This window comes from Capricornis sumatraensis, chromosome 14 (genome assembly GCF_032405125.1).
Source record: "Capricornis sumatraensis isolate serow.1 chromosome 14, serow.2, whole genome shotgun sequence".
Classification (NCBI taxonomy): Eukaryota; Metazoa; Chordata; class Mammalia; order Artiodactyla; family Bovidae; genus Capricornis; species Capricornis sumatraensis.
The window spans coordinates 57,616,069-57,639,585 of NC_091082.1; the positions used below are offsets into that span (position 1 = coordinate 57,616,069).

The window sequence follows — 23,517 nt, forward strand, 5'->3', positions numbered from 1 at the left end:
ACCTCCCTGCTGTCCTGAGTGCTCTCTCAGGGATCACAGCAGGTGGTCCAGGTGGTGATGGAGGGCTGGCCGGGGACTCTCTGGAAGCCACTGGACAGTAGGAGGCAGCACAGCACTTGCTGTGTTTGGATGGGCCCAGGGCGAGGGCCATGGCACAGAACAACCCCGGTGGCACCCATCTCTGCCCTGTGCACAGCCTGGGGTCCTTGTGGTGGCCCTGGATATGGGGGCACCACTGTGGATGGTGGAATCCCTGCTTTCCCAGAAGGCCAGCCTTGCTCCTCACCTGCCCCAGCCTGCCCACTCCCCACATGCCAAGGAGGAAACCCTCCAGTACCTGAGACACTGGGGCTTCATACAGCCCTGTGGACGGCACAACCTGTTAGGGAATCTGGCCCCAGGCAGGGTAGAGGGGCAGTCTGGAGCTGGGCAGAGGCCAGTGGGTATGGCAGTGTCTCCTCCAGACCAGTCCTGCCTGCAGGGCACTGGGAGGTCCGGGGCAGAGTCGCCTGGGGCCAAATACAAGGCTGGGCCAGAGTGAATGTGTGGCTCTTCTTCAAGGAGTCCTCCTTGTTCATACATATTTTTAAACTGTGATAAAATACACATAACACTAGAGTACCGTCTCAACCATTTTTAAGTGCACAGCTCAGCAGCACTGAGCACACTCCCATTGTTGTGCAGCCGTCCCCACGTCTCCAGAATGGTCTCACCTTCCCAAATCAAAGCTCCGTCCTCATCAAACTCTCACTCCCCACACCTTCCCCCTCCCCCGGCCCCCACACTCCTACTTTGTGTCTCTGTGTCTTTGACTCCTCCAAGGACCTCAGAGACGCGGAGTCACATAGGATGTGTCCTCCTGTGTCTGGTTTATTTCACTCAGCTTCATGTCCTAAGGTCCAGCCACACTGGAACAGGTGTCAGGACCTCCTCCCTGTTTAAGGCTGGACCATATTCTGTCATGTAGCTGAACCATATTTTGCTTATCCATTCATCCACCGATGGACACAGGTCGTTTCTACCTCTTGGTAATTGTGAATATGCTGCTGTGAACGTGCTTCAAAGGGCTTCCTTGAGACCCTGCTTTCTACTATTTTGGGTACAGAGCACGAGTGGAATTGCGGGGTCACGTGGTGATTCTGTGTAACTTTGGAGGAACTGCCACACTATTTTCCACACCGCTTGCACCATTTGCCTTCCCAACAAGAAGACCTCCCTTGACACGGGGAGCAAATGCCCCTGGAGCACACCCCCCCACCCCATGGTGCCCTTGGCTTTGCAGTCAGCCTGGGAGGGGTGGACTTGGGGTGTGGGTTACTTAGGAATGGGCTGTGGTCCTAGATTACCGCATTCTAACATAATCACACCCAGCTAGTGTGTTTGGCCTGAGCCCCCACATCCGCAGCAAGGTGCCTCAGTGGTTGTTCCAGACATCCCATCCCAGACTTAGTGAGCTCTCCAGGATGGCGGCAAGACAAGCTCCCCTCTCTCCTCCTCAGCTGCTGGGGGCCGCCGAGGTGAAGGATCTGACCCCCTCCACACCCTGGGCTGCCTCTGCGGTAAGACTGCCAGCCAGGAGCAGCCCTGGGTTCTCCCCCTGCCCCCAAACCCTCCCTCCTCGGCAGCCCCCCCAGGCTTCTGGGCCACTCACCTCGGACGGACGTGTGAGCCGGGAGCCCAGCGACTTTCCCACACTTTGGCCCCATTCACAGTGTTAAGCGGCCCACAAAGGCCAGGCGTGTGCCTTGGAGGCCGCACTGCCATCTGGCCCACACGCGGGGAGGGAGCCAGCGAGCCTTTCATCCGGCCGGGCTGAGATTTAACACCATTCATTTCATATTTCCCACAACTCAAAATTGGATCAAAGCTACTCCTGTCAGGGGGAGGGGGTGGAGGGAGGGAGGAGGCAGCTCCCCCACAGACCACCCGCTACCCTCACCTCCACCCCGGCCCACTGCAGGTGGGCATACAGTCGGGGTGGTGGGGGCTGGACCACTTCTGCTGGCACGTGTCTCCTCTGGGCCGAAAGCTGGCTTGGGGAGGCAGCCAGGGCAGGGCACACCCCCCCAGACAACTGCCCCTCCGAAGCCAGGAGGCAGGGGACGGGTCCCAGCTTGGGTGCTGCTCTCAGTTCTGGGCAGGACTCTGGGGCGCCACTGCCAGCAGCCGGACAGTCAGGCATACGTGGGCTCAGGTGGGGGCTGCAGCCAGGGCCCACCCCTTACTCCTGCGTTCCCTTTTCCTGGCCAAGCTCCTCCTTGGCACAGGGTGCTGGGCTGGCAGGGTGTGGGAATCGGGACATGGGAGACTCAGCCACTCTGCTCTCCATCCACAGCCTGGCCCCCAGGGAGTCCATAAGCAGGCCAGCGGCCCAGCACAAGCCCTACTTTGGCTGAGCATCACCAGGTCCCCCTTGAAGCCTGTGGGAGCTGCCAGATGGGCTGTGGAGCAAAGTACAGAGCACGTGTCCTCCACACACCCACCCTCATTTTGCCCAGGTACCCTCTGCCCTTTGGCATCAACCAGATATGGCCAGATATCTGTGGCAGGGGTCCCTCTGCTTAAAGAGGAGCCCAGGCCCAAGGCGGGAACCTCAGGGTCACCTGCCTCCTACAGCTAACCTGGGCCTGTGTCCCCTTCAGGAGAGGTGCTTCAGGGGAGAAGCAGGTGCCAAAGGGTGAAGCTGGGCTGCCTTCTATCTCAATCCAAAGTCACCTGACATTTCCACCCCCAGAGCCCCTCACCTAATCCATCCCAGGGGTGACCAGGGGCTCTCAGGGCTGTCTTGGGCTGACTCCAAGCCAAGCTTGCCCACTATCTTCCTGCTTCCTGGATAGGCCCCTCTCTGGGTCACCAAAGGCTTCCTGTGCTATGGACTTCTTGAGCAGGTCCACCAAGCAGGCCACTCCAAGCTGCGAGTCCCTGCCAAGACCTTTGTTAGGGCCCTGCGATTCCCAGCCGCACTCAGAGGTGGCTGCTGTCCAGGGAACTGTGCTCCTGGACTTGAACTCTAGCTAATGCGCCCTGATACCAACTGCTGGCTCCCAGGGCTGAAGCCCTGCTCCCCCTTGGACCTTCCTGAATCCTGCCCTGCCCCTAGAAGGCAGCCCCAGCCCCACTCCCTTGCTCAGTCCCTACAGAACGGGATTCCTGGCTGCAGAGAATCAGAGGACAGTGACTGTTTTGGGTGGAGGGATGCTCCAAGCAGCCACTCCCCTAGGGACCCAGGGTGGGGCTGGCCCCCAAGTCCTCACTGGCCCTCAGCTGGGCTGACCAGAATCAGCGGTTCCGCTAGTGGGGCTGAGCTGGTACAGCATTCGTGTGCGCTCCAGGCAGGGGCCTCATGTCTGCCTCCTGGCACCCCTTCCCCACCACTGGGAAAATGCTTAAGGACAGCAGACCTTACAGGTGCCCATAGGGCTGAAATAGGACAGCATGTGGCTGAGGCTTTCCCCCCTGTCCCATGGGAGCAGTGACCACACACCTGTAAGGAGCATGCCTGGAGCCACTGTGACGGCCAGCCAGATGGGGGTGGGGTGGGGCCATGGCGGCCACCTGTTGGTTCAGAGCACCCCAGATGCTACAGCCTGATAAGCTTTAGCTCCCCAGAGGAGGGGGCGCAGAAGCTCTTGGAAGGCATCTCAGGGACTCTGGCTCCCTGAAGCTACCCAAAGCCCAGCCTAGGAGGCGCAGCAGCCCATTTTCCAGCTCTTGAGTCATATGTCCCAGGTGACAACCTGGGGACTTGCCATATACGCCAGTAGGTCTGATAATGAGAGCCCCTCTTCCACCTGAGCAGAGGGAGGTGGCTGTGTCTGCTTCCTCCGTTCCCCCTCCCCTGAGTGCAGCGAGTCCCTGCTTGGGAAGGTGTCCAGCCCTCTGGAAGCTGCCGCACTTGTACATTCTAGAGCTCTCTCCCTATCCACGCTCCTGTCCTCTGCAAGCCAGCAGCGCAGAGTCGCTGGGGAGGGGGCAGTAGGGAGAGAAGGGGGCTGTGGAGGCGAGGGGCGGGGAGGGCGCCGCTCCTTCCTGCCCCCCGCCCTCGTCCCTGCGGCCTGGGAAAAGGCAGCATATTGAGGCGCGGGGCTCCCAGCATCAGGCCCCGGGATGCTAATGAGGGCGAGCGCGTTCCCACAGCCCGGACATTGTGCCGCGCGGCCCACCTGCTCCTCGGGGAGCGCCCATTGTGCCCGCGCCAATTCACAGGCAATTTAGCGTGCGCTAATGGGCCGGCGCCTTTGTGCGGCCCGCGCCGTCATTGGCCGCGGAGTGTGGGAACGGCCGCGGCACCCGGGCCCCAGGCGCCAGCCCGCCGCCCGTGCCTATATAGGGGCCGGGGTCCGCGCCAGCCCGGGACGCGCCAGCTCCGCTCCCTGCCGCCTTGCCGCCTCGCCTCTCCCAGCGCCAGGCATGGCTCCCAGCACCGTGGCCGTGGAGCTGCTCAGCCCCAAAGAGAAAAACCGAGTAAGTGCGCGGCCAGTCTGGCGCGCGGTCCCCGCGGCCCCTGCGCCGGCGTGGCCGGAGCCCGGCTGATGCCCCCTCCTCCCGCCTGCAGCTGCGGAAACCGGTGGTGGAGAAGATGCGCCGCGACCGCATCAACAGCAGCATCGAGCAGTTGAAGCTGCTGCTGGAGCAGGAGTTCGCGCGCCACCAACCCAACTCCAAGCTGGAGAAGGCCGACATCCTGGAGATGGCCGTCAGTTACCTGAAACACAGCAAAGGTGAGCCGCCCTGCGTCCAGGAGTCGGGCCGCGCGACCGGCTCACCGCCGCCCCGCGCTCCCTGACCCTGTTCACCGGCGCCCCGCTCACTGCTGCCCCCTCCCTGCGCCCCCTGCCCCGTTGCCTGCTACCCCCGCTCCCCGCGCCCCGGCTCACCGCGGTCCCTGCTCACGGCTGTCCCCGGGCCCCGGGCCCCGGCCTCCGCTCACCGCGGTCCCCGCTCCCCGCGGTCCCCGCTCCCCGCTCCCCGCAGCCTTCGCCGCCGCCGCCGCCGGCCCCAAGAGCTTGCACCAGGACTACAGCGAAGGCTACTCGTGGTGCCTGCAGGAGGCCGTGCAGTTCCTGACGCTGCACGCGGCCAGCGACACGCAGATGAAGCTGCTGTACCATTTCCAGCGACCCCCAGCCGCAACCGCCGCGCCCGCCAAGGAGCCCAAGGCGCCCAGCCCCACGCCCGCGCCCGCCCCGGCCAAGGCCGCCGCTGCTGCCGTTGCGCGACAGCCCGCCTGTGGCCTCTGGCGGCCTTGGTGACCGGCGAGACCCGCAGGCGGCCGCCCAGCCCCGAGGACAAGAGGGCCGGGGCGTTCCTCTGGCGGGGGAAGAGCCTTCCCATCGGCTGTGCGGCCTCAGGCTTGGATGCACCCCTTCTCCGGAAGGCTCTCTCTCTCCAGGCTGGCCGGCCAGCAGGAGAGTCATTCTCAGAGAATGTGTGCAGAGTCCTTGTCATTTAGGACAATCGGGCCCGTCTTCTGCCAAATGTCTGACCCTATGGGGTTGTTCTATGTTTGCATTTCAGCAAGTGACTTCTGGGAAGTCCCCACTGCCGGGGTTCTATGATATTTGTAGATGGCGGGGCTCGGCCAGCCGGCGCCCGAGCTGTGCGTAGAGGGCTTTCTCAGATCCGGTGCTGCCGGGCCGCATTTGCCTTTTGTGAAGGCGGAACTCAAGGTGTATCCTCATAGGAAGGAGAGCATCAGCCAGGATGGGCGTGGGGCTGGGCAGAGCCAGGCCAAAAGGCCCTATATCTGCTTGGTTGTCTGGTCGGGGCTCACAGTGGGCTGCGTGGGGCGGGTGGGGGTCTCCGCCATGATCCTTAAAGGATTTCCATGTGGGTGGGTGCACATGGGCACGACTTTGTACTCAGAATTTGAACTCTTGGTCATGTGGGAACCACAGGACTGCTCCGAAAACTGATAATAAAATCTGACTGTTCAGCCCCCTCGCGATCTGTCTCTGTGCCTCACACATGTCCTTGGCGGCCACCAGGCAGGCGGGTTGGCAGGGATGAAGGGGAGCAGGCACTATTGTGATCTATGCAGCCACAGGTGGGCTCTGTCCTTGCTAACGACCCCCTGGACATCTGAAGAAGGGCTGGGCTCCAGCTGAGGAGGGAGGAGGGGAAGCAGAGGAGAAGCAGGGGTGCTAGGAAGCAGGGTTGGTCAGCAGGAAGGGGAGAGAAGCTGGGAATGAGGAGTGAGGGGGCAGGAAGTGACTGAGAGGCAGGGAAGCAAGGGAAAGGCAGGCTGGAGGGGAGAAAGTCTCTGAACACCTTGGGTCCCCTTGTGCAGTAAGGGGGGCGTGGGGTGGCACCTGGGTTCCTGCCTTAGACCTCTCACTAGTTCCCTGCAGGTGGGGGTGGGAGTGGTGTGCTAAGAGGGACCCCCCCAGCCTGCAGCACTCTCGCTGCAGTCAAAGGGGTTTAGTTGTGCCAAAAACGAGAGACATTCCCCTCCACGATCCTCCCCGCACACCTGGAGCCCCTTTCCCTGGACCAGCCCCTGGGGCACCTTCCTGGCCAGCCCAGAGGTGACCGGCGTTGACCGCTCTCCAGGGCTGAGACAGGCAGTGCTGGCAACAGGAGGGCCAGCCCTCGCCTCAGAAAGGGCAGCCGTCTATTTTTAGGCAGGCACGGGGTATTGGTTGAGTCTGCAGAGACCCAGACGCACGGAAGCCAGCCGGGCCTCCTTTCTCCTCAGCACCTCTCTCGGCCCCGCCTTCCAGCCCTTTCTGTCCACTCTGGAGGGGAGGTCCACAGCACCCCTTCCAGACGAGCACAGTGCTGCTCTGCCCTTGGGTCCCTGCTGAGCCCTGGGAGCAGCCCCTCCCACACTCACACGTTTATTGTGTGCCAGACACATGGTTGAACCGTCCCCGTGGTTGTGCTTCCAGGCCAGCCTGGTGGCCAGGCCAGCCTGCAAGGCTGCCTCCCTCTCCTGAAGCCCTGCCTGAATCATCCTGGAGCTCTGAGTCTGTGCTGCTCACAGGTCTGTGTTCCAATGGGCCTTGCCAGGCAGTCAGTGGTATGCTCAGACAGAGGCTGAGGTCGAAATCCAAAGTAACTGGCCCAGGAGTTTGGCACCTAGGAGGCAGGTGCCAAAGGGACCTGGCACACTGTCTGCTTCCAACACTGGGCTCTTTCGCAAAGCTCCCACTGCCTTTACGGGTACACTTCCCTTAAGAGTCTCCAAGCCTTCCAGAGTTTCCAGAGATGGGCCCTGAAGTCTGTCCCCAACACCATCTGGGAGCTTTCTCAGCTTGTTCCCTGCAAACTCCCACAGACTCCATCTTTCACGAGGAAGATGCTTTCCCCTGCATTCTGAGGATCTCGCCATCAAAACACACTTGCCCAGCTGCAAGGGTATCTCCCACCCCGGTGGGGTGGGGGAGGGGCTCCCAAAGAGCAAGGTACCAAACTCTCCCCGTTTGCATGGGATTTTTGGCAGAGACGGGCCTGTGCTCCTAGGGAACCAGTCTGGTGGAGTCACAAGCGCCTTCGCGTGCAGGAGTTGGTATCTCTGGTGGTCTGCACGTCCCAGGTGCCCTCTTTGCACTAGTTCATATCACACGAGGTGAGCAGCCGGCCAGCTCAGTGAAAGAACGAAGACGACGACAGCCCAGAGGTTTTGCGTTCAGTTGCCTCGCTGTCTTCGCTCTTAAGACCCGCGCCCGCCCGCCGGTGTCCTCCCTCCAGCCTTCACTTCGGCGGCAGCGGCGTAAGGGGCGGGGTCGGGGCGGGCACTTATTAGCATAATCTATGCGCGGGAGGCGTTTAGCAGTCAAATATATGCGCATATATCTCCATGGCTGATGAGGCTGGCCGGGCACTTTCAAAATGGCGGAGTGTGGAGCGAGCGGCAGCGGGAGCAGCGGGGACAGCCTGGACAAGAGCATCACGCTCCCCCCCGACGAGATCTTCCGCAACCTGGAGAACGCCAAGCGCTTCGCCATAGACATAGGTCGCCGAGGGCTGGCACAGGGAGCAGGGCGGCGTGGGCAGGCGTGGGCGCGGGCGGCGGGGCCGGCAGGCCGGGGTGGCGGCAAGGACGAAGGGCGGGGCGCGGGCCCCTGGTGCCGCACGGCCTGTCGGGCCTTGTGGTCTGCGGCGGCCGGCGCGTACAGCCTATCGGTCCTTGTAGTCTGTGGGCTGCCAGCGCGCGCGCGCTTGCCGCCGCGACCGGACTGCAGCTCCCAGCAGGCGCCGCGTGGCCGGAGCAGGGCATGCCGGGGCTCGCAGTTCTGAGGGAGAAGGAGCCGGGCGGCCGCTCTGGCACTCTGCCTCGGAGACGGGGTGGGGTGGGGTTCGGCCGCCTCGCGGGGCGTCTCCCCGCTGGCGGGAGATCTGGGACCCAGTATCTGGGGCCAGGGTTTTGGAGGACCCGCCCCCCACGGGGCCCTCTTCCCTCCCCGACTCGCTGACGCCTGCCGACGACCGATTTCTTAGATATGGTCGCTGAGGCGCGGAGACTCGGCTGGTCAGTGGCCAGTCCGGGCTTCAGCCTGAGCGCCCGGGACCCCCACGCGCCTGGCCAGGCATGGCCGCGCTGTAAACGCTGGGACGGACTTTGCGATTCTCCCCGGAGGGGTTGGGCCGCCCCGCCCCCCCGTCTTTGGGAGTCCCTGGAATCAGGAGCTTGGGTGGGGGGCATCCAGGGAAGTGGGGAGCGCCTTGAGTCCCAACCTGCAAAGCGCGAGGCCGGGCGGAGCCTGGCAGAGGGCGGGCATGGGCAGCTCTGTGAGCGGGAGCTCGTCCTCCTTGGGGGAGACTTGCCAGAACGGTGCCCTGCTGGACGTTGGGCTGGAAGACGGTGAGCGGAGGCACAGCCTGGGGGCTCGAGTGAGCCCTACCGCTGTCCTCTGAACCCTGCTCACTCCGGAGGTGACCCCAATCCACTGGCCCTGTGCTCTGAGCTTCTAGACTTGGTGCTGCTGCCCCAGCTCTGGGAGTTCTGCTCCAGCCAGTCTGCACCTAACTGGTTTCTGAAATGCTCCCAAAAAGTTCCTGGCCACAAGTCTTACCTCGATTGTTTGGTGTGGCCCCAACTTGTCTCTGCGAAGGGAGGAGTGCCTGCCTGTCCTCCCTAATCAAGGTTCCTTGGCAGACCCAAAGGGATGTTTCCAGTGTTTGTATTTATTTCCTCTCTGAAATCCGCCATTCCCGCCCCCCTGCCTCCGGTCCGGGTCCTCTTTGTCTGGTAAGGACATGTTCATTGCTAGTAAGGACTGACTTTTACTAGTGCAGCTAGCTGGTGAAGGACCACTTGGGCAGTGGTCCTCAACCAGGAATCTGCAAAGCCAGAGTGCTTGTCAGTGTTCAGTTTACAAGCAGGCTCTCCGTTTTGTCTCCCCTCCCCAAGCCTCTCCGTCCAGGAGGGCTCAGCTGCAGGGTCCTCAGAGAGCCCCTTGCTCTCTGGTGGGGCACCCCTGTCTGCTGGTGGAGTCCCTGCTTCAAAAGGCTCAGGGAGGCTTTATCAACACATACTTGAAGCTGATTTGAAGCCATGTTTTTGTTTTGTTTTGTTTTGTTGTGTTTTTTAGTTTTGGCTGCACTCAGTCTGTGTTGCACGGACTTTCTCTAGTTGCAGGCGTGGTGACTTTCCTTGTTCCAGAGCATGGGCTCTGGGGTGCTCAGGCTTCAGTAGTTAGTTGCAGCTCACTGCAGAGGGCCAGCTCAGTCATGGTGGCTCACGGGCTGAGTTGCTCTTTGGCACATGGGGTCTTCCCAGACCAGGGACCGAACCTGTGTCTCCTAGACATGGATTCTTATCCACTGTGCCACCAGGGAAGCTCTGACTCCAGGTTTCTCCTGGGCGGGGGGAGGGCTCCTTGGGTGAAGTGGAAGGGGCCGCAGGGCGGGAATGTGCACAGCAGTGTCCTGCACCCCTGGATGCCTAGAGAGGAGGGACTGCCGCACGCCAGGCGCCCAGGGATCTGGATGAACAGGTCTTGGCTCAGGTTCCTCTCATCAGTCAGGATGCTATGGGCCCCAAGGGCGGGGGGTGGGAGGCCTGGAGAGCCCACGGTGTCCACCAGAGAGCACAGTGCTGTGTGGGTGTACCTGGTCACTGCCCTTGTCTGGTGTGGCGTGTGGAGCCGGGGGGAGGACAGTTGACGTGCACTCTAACCCTAGGGGACCTGAGAGCAGATGGGATCTGGTCCCCGCAGGCTCCTGCATGCTGCCCTGTGAGCACATCTGGGCTCAGACAGCAAAGGCTGTGCCCGCACTGCTGACCCCTTCTGCTGCTCAGCGGGGCTGGGTGACAAGTCTGGGCAGGGCCAGGCTTCTCCCACTTGGTGCACATGATGTGCAGTGCACAGAACCCAGCTCACCAAGCCCCAGGACCCCCCACAAACCATCACAGTCATGGTCGTGATTTGTAGCTGACCTGGAGAACACACCATCTGCAGTTGGATTTCTGTGACCAGAGTGTTTGTTGATAGTAACTTCTGATGAGCTTGTCAAATAGGTCTTCATCCCTTTGCATTTGCTGGTGTGTGTGGGGTTTTTTTGGCCACGCCACATGGCATGTAGTATCTTAGTTCCCCAATCAGGGATCGACTGAACCAGGGTGGAGCAGTCTTAACCACTGGACCTCCAGGGAGGTCCTGTATTGCCTCTTTTTAGGAAAGGATTTGTTCACAGAGGTGAATCCGGCAACAGGCATTTCAGTGAAAGGTGCTGCAGGCCAAGCTGGGATTGGGGGCAGGCAAAAAGGGATAAGGAGGCTTAAAGCCAAGCTCTGTCTTAAGCTCATGGCCTCGGGATGGGAGCAAGCCCAGGACAGTGGATTCAGTAACTGGATGTGGGCCCCTCCGTGCCTGATGAGGCTGGCTCACAGGATGTCTCTGGAGGCCCTGTCCCCGCTGCCATGCGAGCAGCTCTGACCAGGACAGTGCGCTTGGTCTCAGAAATGGGGCTTTGATTTTTGTTACCTGGGAAGCCGTGACCCTTGGGTACAGAGGCGTTTCCAGATGCGTGTGTGACTTGAGCGTTTCCTGTATGCTCCCTTGGTGTCGTGTCACAAAACAATGGTTGTTGATGATTTTAACCTTCCTCTCACGATGAGGGCTTCCTCCTCGTTTTTGTCGGGGCTTCTGAGAAGCAGTTTGTTCCGGAGTCGCTTTGCAGAGCTGAGCCTTTGCCTCTCTCTACTCTGTGTGTGGTTGGCTGCTCTCACAGCCCTGCATCACCTGGAGCCTCCCTGATGCCTCCTCTCTGACTCTGGGCATCTCTTTAACTTGCCCAAAGGCCTCATCTGCTTCCTGATGCTGCGGTGTCGGTTACGTGCCGGGGCATTAGCGAGCCCTGCTGCCGATCTCCCCGGGAGCCCAGGCCTCGGGCCACTGCTCCCGGGACCCTTCCTTCCATGCTCCTGGTGAAAACAGCCCCTCCCCGACCTGGCCACCCTGAGAAATGCTCCTTTTAGCACCTCCTCCACCGCTTCTCCCTGGACTGTCAAGTGTGCCGAATTTTCCTAAACCACCAGCAGTCACCGAGGTCACCCAGAAGCAGCCCTGTCTCTTTGCTCCTCGAGGACAGACAGACAGTTTCCACTTCAGCTGGGCTCCGAGGAAGAACAGACCTTTCTTTTCAAGGAAGGCAAAGGGTTGGGGTCTCACAGTTCACTCCCTTCCTCTGTTTGGTGCCCTGCAGGCTTTTCAAGTTCAAGTAGCACCAAACACCTCGTGGGCAGGACCCAGGTCTGGCAGGGGCCTGTGGAGGGGCAGCCTCAGGTCCCTTCCAGCCGCTCCTGAATCTGCCGCGTCCGTGTCTCCCCCGCAGGCGGGTCACTGACCAAGCTGGCCTACTACTCCACCGTGCAGCACAAAGTCGCCAAGGTGCGGTCCTTCGACCACTCAGGCAAGGTGAGCTCTGGGAGGGGCCTGGGCAGGCCCTGGCCCTGCTGAATGCTGACACCCTTCTGTGCCTCCTAGCTTAGCTCCCCTTCTGCCCCCGCTCATGCCCCTGGCTCCCACCTGCGTTGGCACTGCTGTGGGTGCTTGGGGCTGAGTCTCAGCGTTGCCCCCTCCCCAAGGCAGTGCACACACGCGGTCCCCCAACTTCTCCCCAGGACACAGAGCAGGACCACGAGCCACCCTATGAGATCTCCGTCCAAGAGGAGGTAACCGCCAGGCTGCACTTTGTAAAGTTCGAAAACACCTACATAGAAGCCTGCCTGGACTTCATTAAAGACCACCTCGTCAACACTGAGACCAAGGTCATCCAGGCGACTGGGGGTGGGGCATACAAGTTCAAAGACCTCATCGAAGAAAAGCTGCAGCTGAAGTAAGTGTGGACCTTGGGATGGGGTGCGATGAGAGCTCGGAGGCTGGTTGGCCTTGGCTCACGGGTCGGGCTCTGAAGTAGTGACCGCAGTGGCCCAGCTGCTATACACCCCCTCCTACCTGCTCTGGGGATTCCTGAGGCCCCATAACCACAGTGAGACTTTGGGGAGCTGCCAGGGGGCCATGGGCCTGAGGTCAGGCTCTGGGCCAGCTGCAGCGGGATTTGGGTGGCCAAACGTCAGGAAGGGAACTGCACAGGGTGGGGCGAGGGCTGAAAGGAAGAGAGGGGAACCCCGAGACCGAGTCTGCCCGCTCCAGTGGTGATATGAGGCTCTCTGGCCCACTGGATGGAGGCTCTGGGGTCCATGGGCACACCAGCTCCAGTGAGCGGGCCCTTCTTTCTCAGGGTTGACAAGGAGGATGTGATGACCTGCCTGATCAAGGGCTGCAACTTTGTGCTGAAGAACATCCCACACGAAGCCTTCGTGTACCAGAAAGACTCCGACCCTGAGTTCCGGTTTCAGACGAACCACCCCAACATCTTCCCATATCTCCTGGTCAACATCGGCTCAGGGGTCTCTATCGTGAAGGTTTGGCCTGGCTTGTGGAAGAGGGTGGGGCTTCCACAGTGGCGTGTCAAGCCCTGGCTGTATGTCAGAGCTGTGCTGGGCACAGGGACACGGGCATACTTGGGCCTGGCTCTGGTATTCATGGGCCACAGGCAGAGTGCTGGACACTGGCTGTCTGTGGGGAGGTGGCAGCTCTGCTTCCACCACGAGCACCTGCCAAGCATCCCTAGACTTGGCCTCCAAGAGGGCTGTCACCTGGGTAGGGGATACCCCGAGTCACCACGTCCGCTGGCCTCAGGACCTGCTGGCCAGTGGCTGGGGGCCTGCTTGCTGACGCACCTACCCTTGTTCTGCACCAGGTGGAGACGGAGGACAGGTTCGAGTGGATTGGCGGCAGCTCCATAGGGGGCGGCACCTTCTGGGGGCTTGGGGCTCTGCTCACCAAGACGAAGGTATTTCGGCTACTGGGGTTGGATGCTTCTGGCTCCAGTTCCCTCCGGAGAGGGCTGAAGGCTGTGGGGTTAGGGCCTGTGCTTGGTGAGGGTTGTGTGCAAGTGGCTCTCCCCTTAGCCTCTTCCTGTTACTTAGTCTCAGGAGGATGGGCATCTGAGTGGCCACAGCATCACCCGGCTGGGTGCTCCAAAGAGGATGCCCACCTCCCCCTGCCCTGCGCCCCCAGGGCCATGTCTTGAGATGGCCCTGGTTGGCGGCTGGCATCTTTCATATGCTGTGGGGCTGGCAGGGGAGCTCCCCCAGCTTGCGGTCCCTGACAGCCCCATCTGCTCTGTCCCCCAGAAGTTTGATGAGTTGCTACAGCTGGCCTCCAGAGGCCAGCACACGAATGTGGACATGCTGGTTCAGGACATCTATGGAGGGGCCCACGAGACCCTGGGGCTAAGCGGCAACCTCATCGCCAGCAGCTTCGGGAAGTCTGCCACCGCGGACCAAGGTACTGGCCCCGCGCCTGCTCTCACTCACCGTGGCGCACAGCGCCCGCCCGGCTGCCTGCCCAGCGCGCTGCTTCCGTCCCCCAGAGTTCTCCAAGGAGGACATGGCCAAGAGCCTGCTGCACATGATCAGCAATGACATCGGGCAGCTCGCCTGCCTCTACGCCAGGCTCCACTGCCTGGACCGTGTGTACTTCGGCGGCTTTTTCATCCGCGGTCATCCAGTCACCATGCGCACCATCACCTACAGCATCAACTTCTTCTCCAAGGTAACAGGCTCCGCTGCCTTCCCGGCTCTGCCCACCCTCAGCCCAGCCTCCCCTCTATCGTGTCTAAAACTAGCAGGCCTGAGGGGAGTGGGCAGCGAGGCAGGACCAGAAACTGAGTGCCCCAAACCCTGGCCCCCAGCCCGTTCCCACCCTCTAGCTTTGGGTGTCCTGTGCTTGGGGCGCCGTGGCCGCCTCAGTTTGGCGTGTTGCTAAGGCTGAGGTCCAGGGACTGCCTCTCACTGAGAGCTCTGGGTGAGCTTTGAGGCTGGGGCACTATGGGGGCACGTCATACCTGGTGAGCACAGGAAACTGGGTGGCTGTCTGTTTTTGTGGAAAATGCCCCACACGCTCTAGGTGGTGGGCTTTTAAATTCCATGTGTGCATACAGTCCCGGGGGCCAGTGCACTGTGTGCAGCCTTCACCGTGTTGGGAGGGAGGCCTCTTGCCTCAGATGGATGTATGTTCTTGGGCTAAGCGCTGCATGTGCGAGGCTGGCTTCAGGGGTGTTTCTATGGCAGGGGGAGGTCCAGGCGCTGTTCCTGAGGCACGAAGGCTACCTGGGCGCCATCGGAGCCTTTCTCAAAGGAGCCGAGCAAGACAGTGAGTGCAGCCCAGCTATGGGTCCTGGCCCGTGTCCGGCAATGCCAGAAGGGGAGGTTTCGGGGAGGCTGTGAGTGGGATGTGGGGGCTTCATGGGCCCCTCCCAGCAGTGGCAGGAACGTTTCCTGTGATCGCTGAGGAGCCAGTGGAAACCAACTCACGTGGATGCCATGTAATCAGCCCACAGGGTCCTCGTGCATGGCGGGCTTCATGCAGAGGCTCCACACACCTGACGTTGGCCCTCCTGCACCCTTTGGCCCCTTGCCACCATCTCTCCAGCTGTTGAGATGTGCTTCCGGTCTGTCCTCTTTGAAGGACACGTGAAGGAATCGCAGGTGTGATTCTGTCCCCAGAAGCGCAGGGTAGGCTTCTTTGGGATCAGCGCCAATCAGAGTGGCATGGGCTGACCCTCACTGTGTCCTTGAGTCCAGTTTCTTATGTGAAATGAGATAACCAGGGAGACCTTTCAGAAGCTTGGAAAGGTCTCAGTGATTATCTTGCCAGGTCTCTGAGCCCATGAGAAATAGCACAACAGAACAGCCTGGCGCCAGGGAGACCTTCAGTGGCTGGTCCTCCCAGCTGTGGTCCAGCCACCCCCGGCTTGTAGCTTGCTGAGCTGCTCACCCCCTGACGCTGGGTCTCTTGTCCTGCAGACCCAAACCAGTACAGCTGGGGAGAAAACTACGCCGGCAGCTCTGGGCTCATGAGCTCATCACCCGAGCTCTGCCCCACCCAGCGGGCAAGAAGCGGCACTGTGAGTACGGAGTCAGGGGCCTTGGGTCCCATGTGCACCACCTCTGTGGACTCTCCGTGGTCCCCCAAGAGAGGCCCTGTGTTGCTGCAGCCAGGCTCAATCCTGCCCCTTCCTGGTGCAAGCCGGTCTCAAACCACATACTCTGGGGGTTGAAGAGTGATGTTTGTACCTGTAGCTGACTTTCCTCCTTCCTTCTATAACATCTCAGCTTTTTCAGACATTTAGCTGGAGCTCCAGAGCCATGCAGTCCATCCCGTGTTTGCAGAGCAAAGATAAAGTTTAGGGAGGCTAGGGATCTCTCCCCAGAGCTCTGGCCCGTTTACAGCACAATCAAGTGAAAACCCAGTGGGGCCCCTTCTCTTAGGTCATATTCTCTGCATGACAGTTCCACGGCAGTCCCGGGTGTGCAGAGCTTGCTGTCCTTGGGAAATACTGCCTGTTGCTCAGTCTTCCCTTAGGCTGAGGCCTATGGAGCTGATGTGGAGTGGGGCTTCCAGGTGGGACTGGGTGGTCCCACATGGCCCACCCGGGCCCAGGGCACTGTTTGAACGCTGTTGCTGGCTTGTTGACAGCACATCCCAAATAGCCCAGGAGCGGTTGTGAGAACCACGTGGGGCAGGAGGACAGGCCAAGCCTGCAGGAGCTGGGTCTGGGCACATGGGTCGGGACGCCTCCTTCAGGTCAAGCCTGTGGGCTGTTTGGAGGGAAGATTGCTTTTCAGTTGTGGATGCAGTTTCTAAAAAGTTGGCATAAACATGGTGAGAATGTGCTCATCCACGTCCCTCTCCTGGGGGAACCCCCCACATGCGGCAGCCCCGGTTCCCAGGCAAGGCCTGTGCTCCACACTGCGTCCTTCACACCCAGCCCAGCCATGCAGGGTAGCTGGGTCCTTTCTGAGCTCAGGTGCCTAGGGCAGGGGTGGTGAGGCCCAGGCCTGGTCAGAGCTGTGACTGATTTTTCAGAGGAAGGCCCAACGTCCTCCAGGCCCCGTTTCTGATTCTCGGAGGGCGGGCAATGCAGATCCCAGCTCTCCAGGTTGCAAAACTAAATGGGCAGGTGGGAAGGCTAGAAACCCTTTAGCCAGCCCTGACGTGCACACAGTCACGCTCCAGGACCTGCGCCCATCTGGTGTGCTGGGCTCCCTGCAGCCTTGCGGGTGGGAGTGGGTATCCCCACTGTGTCCTGGAGCCGCTTCTCTGAGTATCCGTAGCCTAGATGAGGTCCAGCTCAGATCTGAGCTCCCACCCATCAGGGAGGTGGGGGTGCCCTTGCAGGCCGGCCCAGCTGGAGGCCACCACCTTTGATCCCCTTGGGAACACAGCAGCTTTTACTCTGCTAAACACATGTTCAGGGGCATCCTCGAAACCAGTCCTTCCCTCATGGGGTGACTCTTCTCATCCCGACTATCCCTGGCTCCAAGCACACCTGCTGCCACAACCCACTAGTGGGCCGGTCAGAAGCGCTCCTCGGGGGCAGCTCCCTGGAGGGTTGTGGGAGCACCTGGCGGGGGAGCCTGAGCTCGCTCTTGTGGCCTCGGAATGGCTGCCCGCCCCAGTTCTCATCTGAGGTCAGGGCTGAGTACATGGAACCCTTTATTCCCATGACACTGGCCTCAGCCTCAAGTGTCCAGGCCCTCTCAGAGCATGGTGGGAGCAGTGGCTTGGCACTGGGGCCTCGGGAGGGGGCAGTGTGTCCTTGCTGGAGAACTGGCTCTGGGCAGGAGCTGCAGGACGGGCCCGCTGGGCAGGGAGTGAGGACGGTGGCAGTGGCACCCCCAGTAGGAGAGGTGAGGACCAGACAGGTGGCTGTGTGTACAGGGTCCTAAACTTAGAGCACAGCACATGGGGTGCAGCAGGAAGACAGAGGGTGTCCAGGAGGTCAGGGTGTCAGGCTCAGGCCCAACAAGTGGAGGGGACACCCACCTGAGAGAGGACATGAGGGGCCCAGAGATGGGGGGAACGGGGCTGTCCACTTACCACGGGACAGCTTCCCTTTGTGCAGAGAAGCCGGGTCTTGAACTTGCAGGAGCGGGGTTTAATTTTTCTGAAAAGACATGGCTGATGGACCTACCTGCTTCTCATCCTTCCAGTTCGACTTGCTGGAAATGGACCGGTTGGAGAGGCCACTGGTCAACCTGCCTCTCCTTCTGGACCCATCCTCCTATGTGCCTGACACGGTCGACCTCACAGACGATGCCCTGGCCCGCAAGTACTGGCTCACCTGCTTCGAGGAGGCCCTGGATGGGGTGAGGACCAGAGCAGGTGGGGTAGGGGTGGGGTGAGGGATAGGGACGGAGCTGGACATCCCCCCAGGAGTAAGACACCCAGCCGTCAGGAAAGGTGACTGTGGGCCTTTGAACATGGCCATCTCTGAATACCTCGGGTTCCCAAGGGGTCATGAGAGGCAAGGTGAAGGACAGGGACTTTTCCAGGAGCCATTTATTTGCGGCATTGTTTATAGTTCAAAAACATGGCTCTGCGTTGTATCTGGTTGGGACACGGTGTCAGCGAAGTTCATCCTCTTGGGCTCGTCCGGCAACCCATGTTTCCTGAGAAGGCAGGAAGGTTGCAGAGGCACAGGAGCAGCAGGGGCTGGACCCGGGACCTAGGCTAGTCACATCTCAAGGCCACAGAGCCCCTCTAGGAGCACTTCTTTCTCCATGGAGCCCCTGAGAGAGGCCCATGGGATCTGTCCTCAGAGTAAGGGTCCCACCCTGCCCACACAGACTCGGAAGATGTTCCAGAATTGCCTATCCCCTTGGCCAGATGGGAGCTGGTGGCTGGTGGGCCCCGGGGATCGTATCGGAGGACATGAACATGAGCTTTGGTTCAGGGCAGAGGCGACCCCATTTCCAAATGGCAGGGGTAGCCCCCAGTGGCTGCCATGGCAGGCCGGTGAGCCTGCCATCCATGGGCTTGGGGCTGTCCTAAGCACCACTGGCCACCCTGTCCTTGATAGGTCGTAAAACGTGCTGTGGCAAGCCAACCAGGCTCTGTGGACGCAGCCGAGAGGGCCGAGAAGTTCCGGCAGAAGTACTGGAACAAGCTGCAGACGCTGCGGCACCAGCCCTTGTGAGTGGCCCCTGCACCCGCCCAGGCCAGGTTCCGGAAGCTGGGTGCCCTTCCCCCACACTTGGGGGCCCTAAGCACAGCCCGGTGCCTACTCAGCCTCACCACCCACTGGCTTCCTGGGCTTCTCCTATCGTCATCTGACACCTTGAGGATGTCTCTGAGGGTGGAGGGCGCGATGGGCAGGTACTTGGCTGTCCAGCCCACTCAGCCACCTTCCACCTGGCTCTGTCCCCAGTGCTTATGGGACCCTGACTGTGCGCAGCCTCCTGGACACGAGAGAGCACTGTCTGAATGAGTTTAACTTCCCAGACCCCTATTCCAAGGTGAGTACTCCCTTCTTGTGAGTGAGTGGGTACATGCTTGTGGGGAGGTGTGGAGTCCTGGCGACAGGCTGCACCCTAGAGTCGCCCTGGTGAGGCCTCATCCCCTAGAAGCCCTGGGCGGCCTGTCAGCAGCATCAGCTGTGGATTGATCACAGGCAGCATGGTGACCGCCTAAGCAGAGCAGAGTTGTGGGTCTGACGAGCAGCTGGTATGGGTGTGGGCGATGGTGCCTCCTGAGGTCAGCCCGGAAGCTCAGAGTTGGTTCCTGAGGATCTATCCTGCTGACAAGCCTCCCAGGGCCTGGCGGGCGACCTGGAGGCCTCCTTGGGCTCTTTGACCAGGAGGCCACATGCCCAGGAGCAGTGGGCGGCCCCAGAGCAGTGGGAGGGGTCAAGGGCCAGCATGACACACCGGCTTCTGCCCCCCACCCCTCCCCAGCACACAAGGGTCTGGGACAGGATCTGGGTGCTGAGGGTTTCATGGTCAGATCAGCAGTGCCCATGAGGATCTGGGCCCCCGCCCTGGCTCTTCTCTGCTCTGCCCTGCCCTTGGCCATGGCACGGTCACCCCTGGGCCTCAGCCCTCAGGGTGCAGTTGAAACCTGCACCAACACCAGTGCCCCTGGCTCTTCTCACCCCCATTGTTGTGAGTCAGTGCCATTTTTAAACTAACATGGCCTGGGTTTGTTTTGTCTCCTGTCCTCTAGGGCAGGCCCACGGTTGGTGGTATTCCTGCAGGTCCCAGCAAGGTGCAAGGGGCTGGGGGAGGCTGGCCCATGTCTTCATGCGCGTCTCCCCGCAGGTGAAGCAGAAGGACAATGGTGTGGCGCTGAAGTGTTTCCAGAGGGTGGTCAGTGCCCTGGACGCATTGGACTGGGAGGAAAGGCAGTTGGCCTTGGTGAAGGGGCTGCTGGCTGGCAACGTCTTTGACTGGGGTGCAAAAGCTGTCTCTGAGTAGGTGCCTCCCCGCCCCTGGCCTGTCCTGCCCCCTCTTTCCAGCTCAGGCTCAGAGCTGCAGTCCCTCGGCACCATGTGGCCCTGGGTGGCCCCAACCCCTGCCTCAGCTGGCTCAGCTTGGTCCACCAGCAGTGGGTCTCAGCAGATGGGGTACAGCTCAAGCCCTGCTGGACACCTGTGGCCTCAGGAGTGGACGGGACAGGCACAGGGGTCAGCCTTCCCATCCATAGTAGAGCAGGCGTCGGGGTTTTTTCAGTGGGAAACTCCACATTTACAGTGGCCATGTAGAGTAGGTGGAGGTGGTACGGAGTGTGTGGAGGAAGCACGTCCCTCACCAAGTTCAGCAGCCCTGGGTCACGGGGTGCGCTTCCCAGGACCCCCATCCCCCATTCACTGCTTTCCCTGGGCTCACCTCCATCTCTGCAGAAGCGGCACTGCCACGCAGGGGCCTCACCCGGTCCAACCATGGGTGCTGCTGGACCCGGGCTCCTTGGAGACCCGCTGCCTCCCTCCGTGCCCACATCCTTGCCACCCCTTGGGCGAGGCTGGTGGCCAGCACTCCTCAGGGCCTGGTCTACGGCCACAGCACGGAGGTTCCTGTACCACCTCCCTCTCCCCAGCAGACGCGGCAGCAGTGATGGTGACCGTGCGCTCATCCAGCTCGGGGCCACGGGCAGCCAGGGCTGAGGTTGGAGGTCTGAGGGCCAGGGCTAAGGTCGGGGCTAAAATCAGGAAGCTGAGGTCGGGGGCCTGACGTCAGGGAGCTGAGGTCTGGGGCCTAAGGTCAGGAAGCTGAGGTCTGGGCTAAGATCAGGGAGGTTGAGGTCAGGGGCTAGGATCAGGGAGGAGCTGAGGTCAGAGGCTACAGTCAGGGAGCTGAGATTGGGGGCTGAGGTCAGGGCTAAGCTAAGGTCTGGACTTTGGGTGACTGTGTCTTCCTCCCTGTGCAGTGTCCTTGAGTCTGACCCGCAGTTTGGGTTCGAGGAGGCAAAAAAGAAGCTGCAAGGTAGGGGCACCTGGGACTCGCCTCTGGTCCGGGGACTCGGGTGAGAGTAGCGGGGGCCACACGTCCCAACCAAGCCAGGGGCAGGTGAGAAACGGGCAGCGGGTGACCTCGTCCCTGTTCCCACAGAGCGGCCCTGGCTCGTGGACTCCTATGGCAAATGGCTGCAGAGACTGAAGGTACACGGAGCTGCCACACCTCTCTCCTGTGCCCTTGGGGCCTGGGGGCAGGGGGCTGAGCAGGGTTCACAGGACGGGAAGCAGTGCAGGGGATGGGCATAGAGCTGCCCAGGGTGGGGACCCGGGGTAAGCCAAGGGCTCCCTAGAGTCTCCCCCCACCCCCAAGCTGGGAGTACAAGGTGACTTCCCTGCTCCAAGCCTGACTCCCACAGGACAGACATCAGGTCGCTGGCCTCAGCTCAGAGGTCCTTCAGGCCAGCTGTTCTGGAAGAGGCTGGGGCTGCCCCATGCCCCCGGCGCTGGCAGACCTGGCAGCCCTTGCCCGGCCGTGGGGAGTGGACTGTGGAGGTGTCTGGAACGCTTGGACGCGCCTGTTCCCAACTGAACGTCCTGGTTTTGTCTTACAGGGGCCCCCTCACAAATGTGCCTTAATTTTCGCAGATAACAGTGGAGTAGACGTCATTTTGGGAGTCTTCCCCTTTGTCAGGGAGCTTCTCTCTAGAGGGACGGAGGTGAGTGTAGGGGCCACGCGGCAGGACCCTTGCCCTGCGCGCCTGCGCCCGGTGGGGTTGGCGTTGCCCTGGGCTCCTCCGTGCGCAGGTAGGTGCCAGGGAGGCGGCGGCATGGCGGGAGGAGAGGAAGAGACCCCATGTGTCGGGTTCCAGGGCTCATGTCAGCCTGACCTTGGTCAGCCTGACCTGAGAGCTGTCCAGGCTGTGAGAGGTCACCAGAAGCCATGCTCTTGGCCAGCAGCACCCCCAGGGTGGGGAGTGCGGGGCGGGCAGGTGAGCCCAGGCTGGCCCGGCACCATCATGGTTGCTAAAGAGCTGGGCGTCCTGCCACAGGTCATCCTGGCGTGCAACTCGGGACCCGCCTTGAACGACGTGACCTACGGCGAGTCCCTCATTGTGGCTGAGCGCATTGCAGCCATGGACCCCGTCATCCAGTAAGCTGGGTGGGAGGCTGGGCCCGGCACCCCGAGGGGGCAGAGGCAGGGGTGCAGTGGGGCAGCTTCCTGGGGCGTCACCTCACAGTGCCAACCCCTGTGCTTGGCAGCTCGGCGCTCGGAGAAGAGAGGCTCCTGCTGGTGCAGACAGGCTCCAGCTCCCCATGCCTGGACCTCAGGTAGGTGGCCCTCCACTCCCAGGCCCCCTGGGCTCGGCAGAAGTCAGCAGGGCCAGCCGCAGCCCGGTGGCAGGTGACCTGGGAGGGTGGGCGGAGAGGGCAGGGGCCCTTTGTCCCCCTGTAAATGGCGGGGCCATCTTCACCGGGGGTAGTCGCCCTCGGATAATCAGTTCATGGCTGTAGGGCTCTCCCTCCAGGGCTCCTAGAAGGTGGCACCACCCATGTAAAGGTGACATGTCTGGGCTCTGGATGCCAGCCTCTCCGTCTCTTCTTGTGACGCCTCTCAAGTGTGGACTTCATCCCTCCCTGGGTGGGGGGAACAATAAAACCCTATGTAAATAGAAAAGCATCATGAGGGCCCAGTTTTCAGGACAAGCCACCTTGTAGAAATGAAAGTGCAGCTGCCGCGGGTCCCTGAAGCCTTGATCCCCAGGTCTTGGGAGGGCGGCTGCCTGGCTGGTTGTCTGGGGAGCAGTCTGGACTCAGGGCCCATAAAGTTGGTGGGCTCAGGGTCACTGCCTTTGGCAGGAGGCGGGGTGTGACTCAGTGCAGGGCTCGAGGCCCCTGCCTTCACCTTACTCACTGCCTCCTTCCTCCCCAAAGCCGCCTGGACAAGGGGTTGGCCGTGCTGGTACGGGAGCGTAGTGCCGACCTGGTGGTCATCGAGGGCATGGGCCGTGCCGTCCACACCAACTACCACGCGGCGCTGTGCTGCGAGAGCCTCAAGCTGGCTGTCATCAAGAACTCCTGGCTGGCCGAGCGGCTGGGCGGCCAGCTCTTCAGCGTCATCTTCAAGTATGAGGTCCCAGCTGAGTGAGGCGCGGCCCCTGGGCTGCTCTGCTGGTCACGCGTCAGGAATGTATTTCGACTGCAACAGGGAACCGTGTTCAAATCAAAATATTTATATTGTGCTTCAGTGACTCGGAGCTGGGTGCGCCGGGGTGGGCCCAGTGCTCATGGCCTTGGGCTCAGTGTTCCTTTAATGCTGCCGTGTTCGTGGTGGAAGACACAACTTTTGTCCCATGAGACATTCGTATTGGAATCTATTTAACTGTTAAATAATCTTTTATATATATATACATATATATATATATATAAATATATATACATATCCGCCTCTGACAGGATGCCGAGGTCGGGGCGCAGCAAATAGAGTTTCCAGAGTGAGAACGGAGCGCCTGTGCCTTTGCTGTTTCCTGTGACAGGGGCCCGTCCACCCTCCTGGGAAGCCCGGCAATGGGGTCTCTCCTTAGGTGGCCTCTAGAGTGTCTGGAGAAGACCTCCCCCCACGCCTGCCCTCCATGGCTCCAGGGACAGATTGGGCTCTGAGCAGCTCTCCTGACTCAAGAGCCTGCTGAGAGGAGGCCCTGGCTTCGAGGACCCTCGAGGGCCCTTGGGCTTGGTGATGGGTCCGTTCTCCTGCTCAGAGCACCTCTG

The 23,517-nt window shown here is 61.1% G+C and overlaps 2 protein-coding genes across 2 annotated transcripts; both read left to right on the forward strand.

The window, feature by feature from the left end:
• Window positions 1–4,410: 4,410 nt before the first annotated feature.
• Window positions 4,411–5,252, forward strand: HES5 (hes family bHLH transcription factor 5). The gene is made up of 3 exons (XM_068986624.1): window positions 4,411–4,464; window positions 4,556–4,721; window positions 4,975–5,252. The coding sequence occupies exons 1-3, from the start codon at window positions 4,411–4,413 to the stop codon at window positions 5,250–5,252; spliced, it is 498 nt and encodes a 165-aa protein (XP_068842725.1).
• Window positions 5,253–7,833: 2,581 nt separating this feature from the next.
• On the forward strand, window positions 7,834–23,083 carry PANK4 (pantothenate kinase 4 (inactive)). Its single transcript, XM_068986000.1, has 19 exons — window positions 7,834–7,957; window positions 11,782–11,864; window positions 12,071–12,285; window positions 12,691–12,874; window positions 13,213–13,305; window positions 13,649–13,802; window positions 13,888–14,069; window positions 14,588–14,669; window positions 15,323–15,423; window positions 17,513–17,668; window positions 18,382–18,494; window positions 18,730–18,817; window positions 19,619–19,770; window positions 20,724–20,779; window positions 20,906–20,955; window positions 21,363–21,467; window positions 21,801–21,901; window positions 22,012–22,080; window positions 22,684–23,083. The coding sequence occupies exons 1-19, from the start codon at window positions 7,834–7,836 to the stop codon at window positions 22,895–22,897; spliced, it is 2,322 nt and encodes a 773-aa protein (XP_068842101.1). The 3' UTR covers window positions 22,898–23,083.
• The last annotated feature ends 434 nt before the right edge of the window (window positions 23,084–23,517 follow it).

Excerpts from the sequence above, each read along its gene's own strand:
- HES5 (XM_068986624.1), top strand. The coding sequence starts at position 4,411 with ATGGCTCCCAGCACCGTGGCCGTGGAGCTGCTCAGCCCCAAAGAGAAA. Across the intron at positions 4,465-4,555 it reads GCCCCAAAGAGAAAAACCGA|CTGCGGAAACCGGTGGTGGA; the intron begins GTAAGTGCGCGG and ends TCCCGCCTGCAG. Across the intron at positions 4,722-4,974 it reads TTACCTGAAACACAGCAAAG|CCTTCGCCGCCGCCGCCGCC; the intron begins GTGAGCCGCCCT and ends CGCTCCCCGCAG.
- PANK4 (XM_068986000.1), top strand. The coding sequence starts at position 7,834 with ATGGCGGAGTGTGGAGCGAGCGGCAGCGGGAGCAGCGGGGACAGCCTG. Across the intron at positions 11,865-12,070 it reads CCTTCGACCACTCAGGCAAG|GACACAGAGCAGGACCACGA; the intron begins GTGAGCTCTGGG and ends ACTTCTCCCCAG. Across the intron at positions 18,495-18,729 it reads ACGCTGCGGCACCAGCCCTT|TGCTTATGGGACCCTGACTG; the intron begins GTGAGTGGCCCC and ends CTCTGTCCCCAG.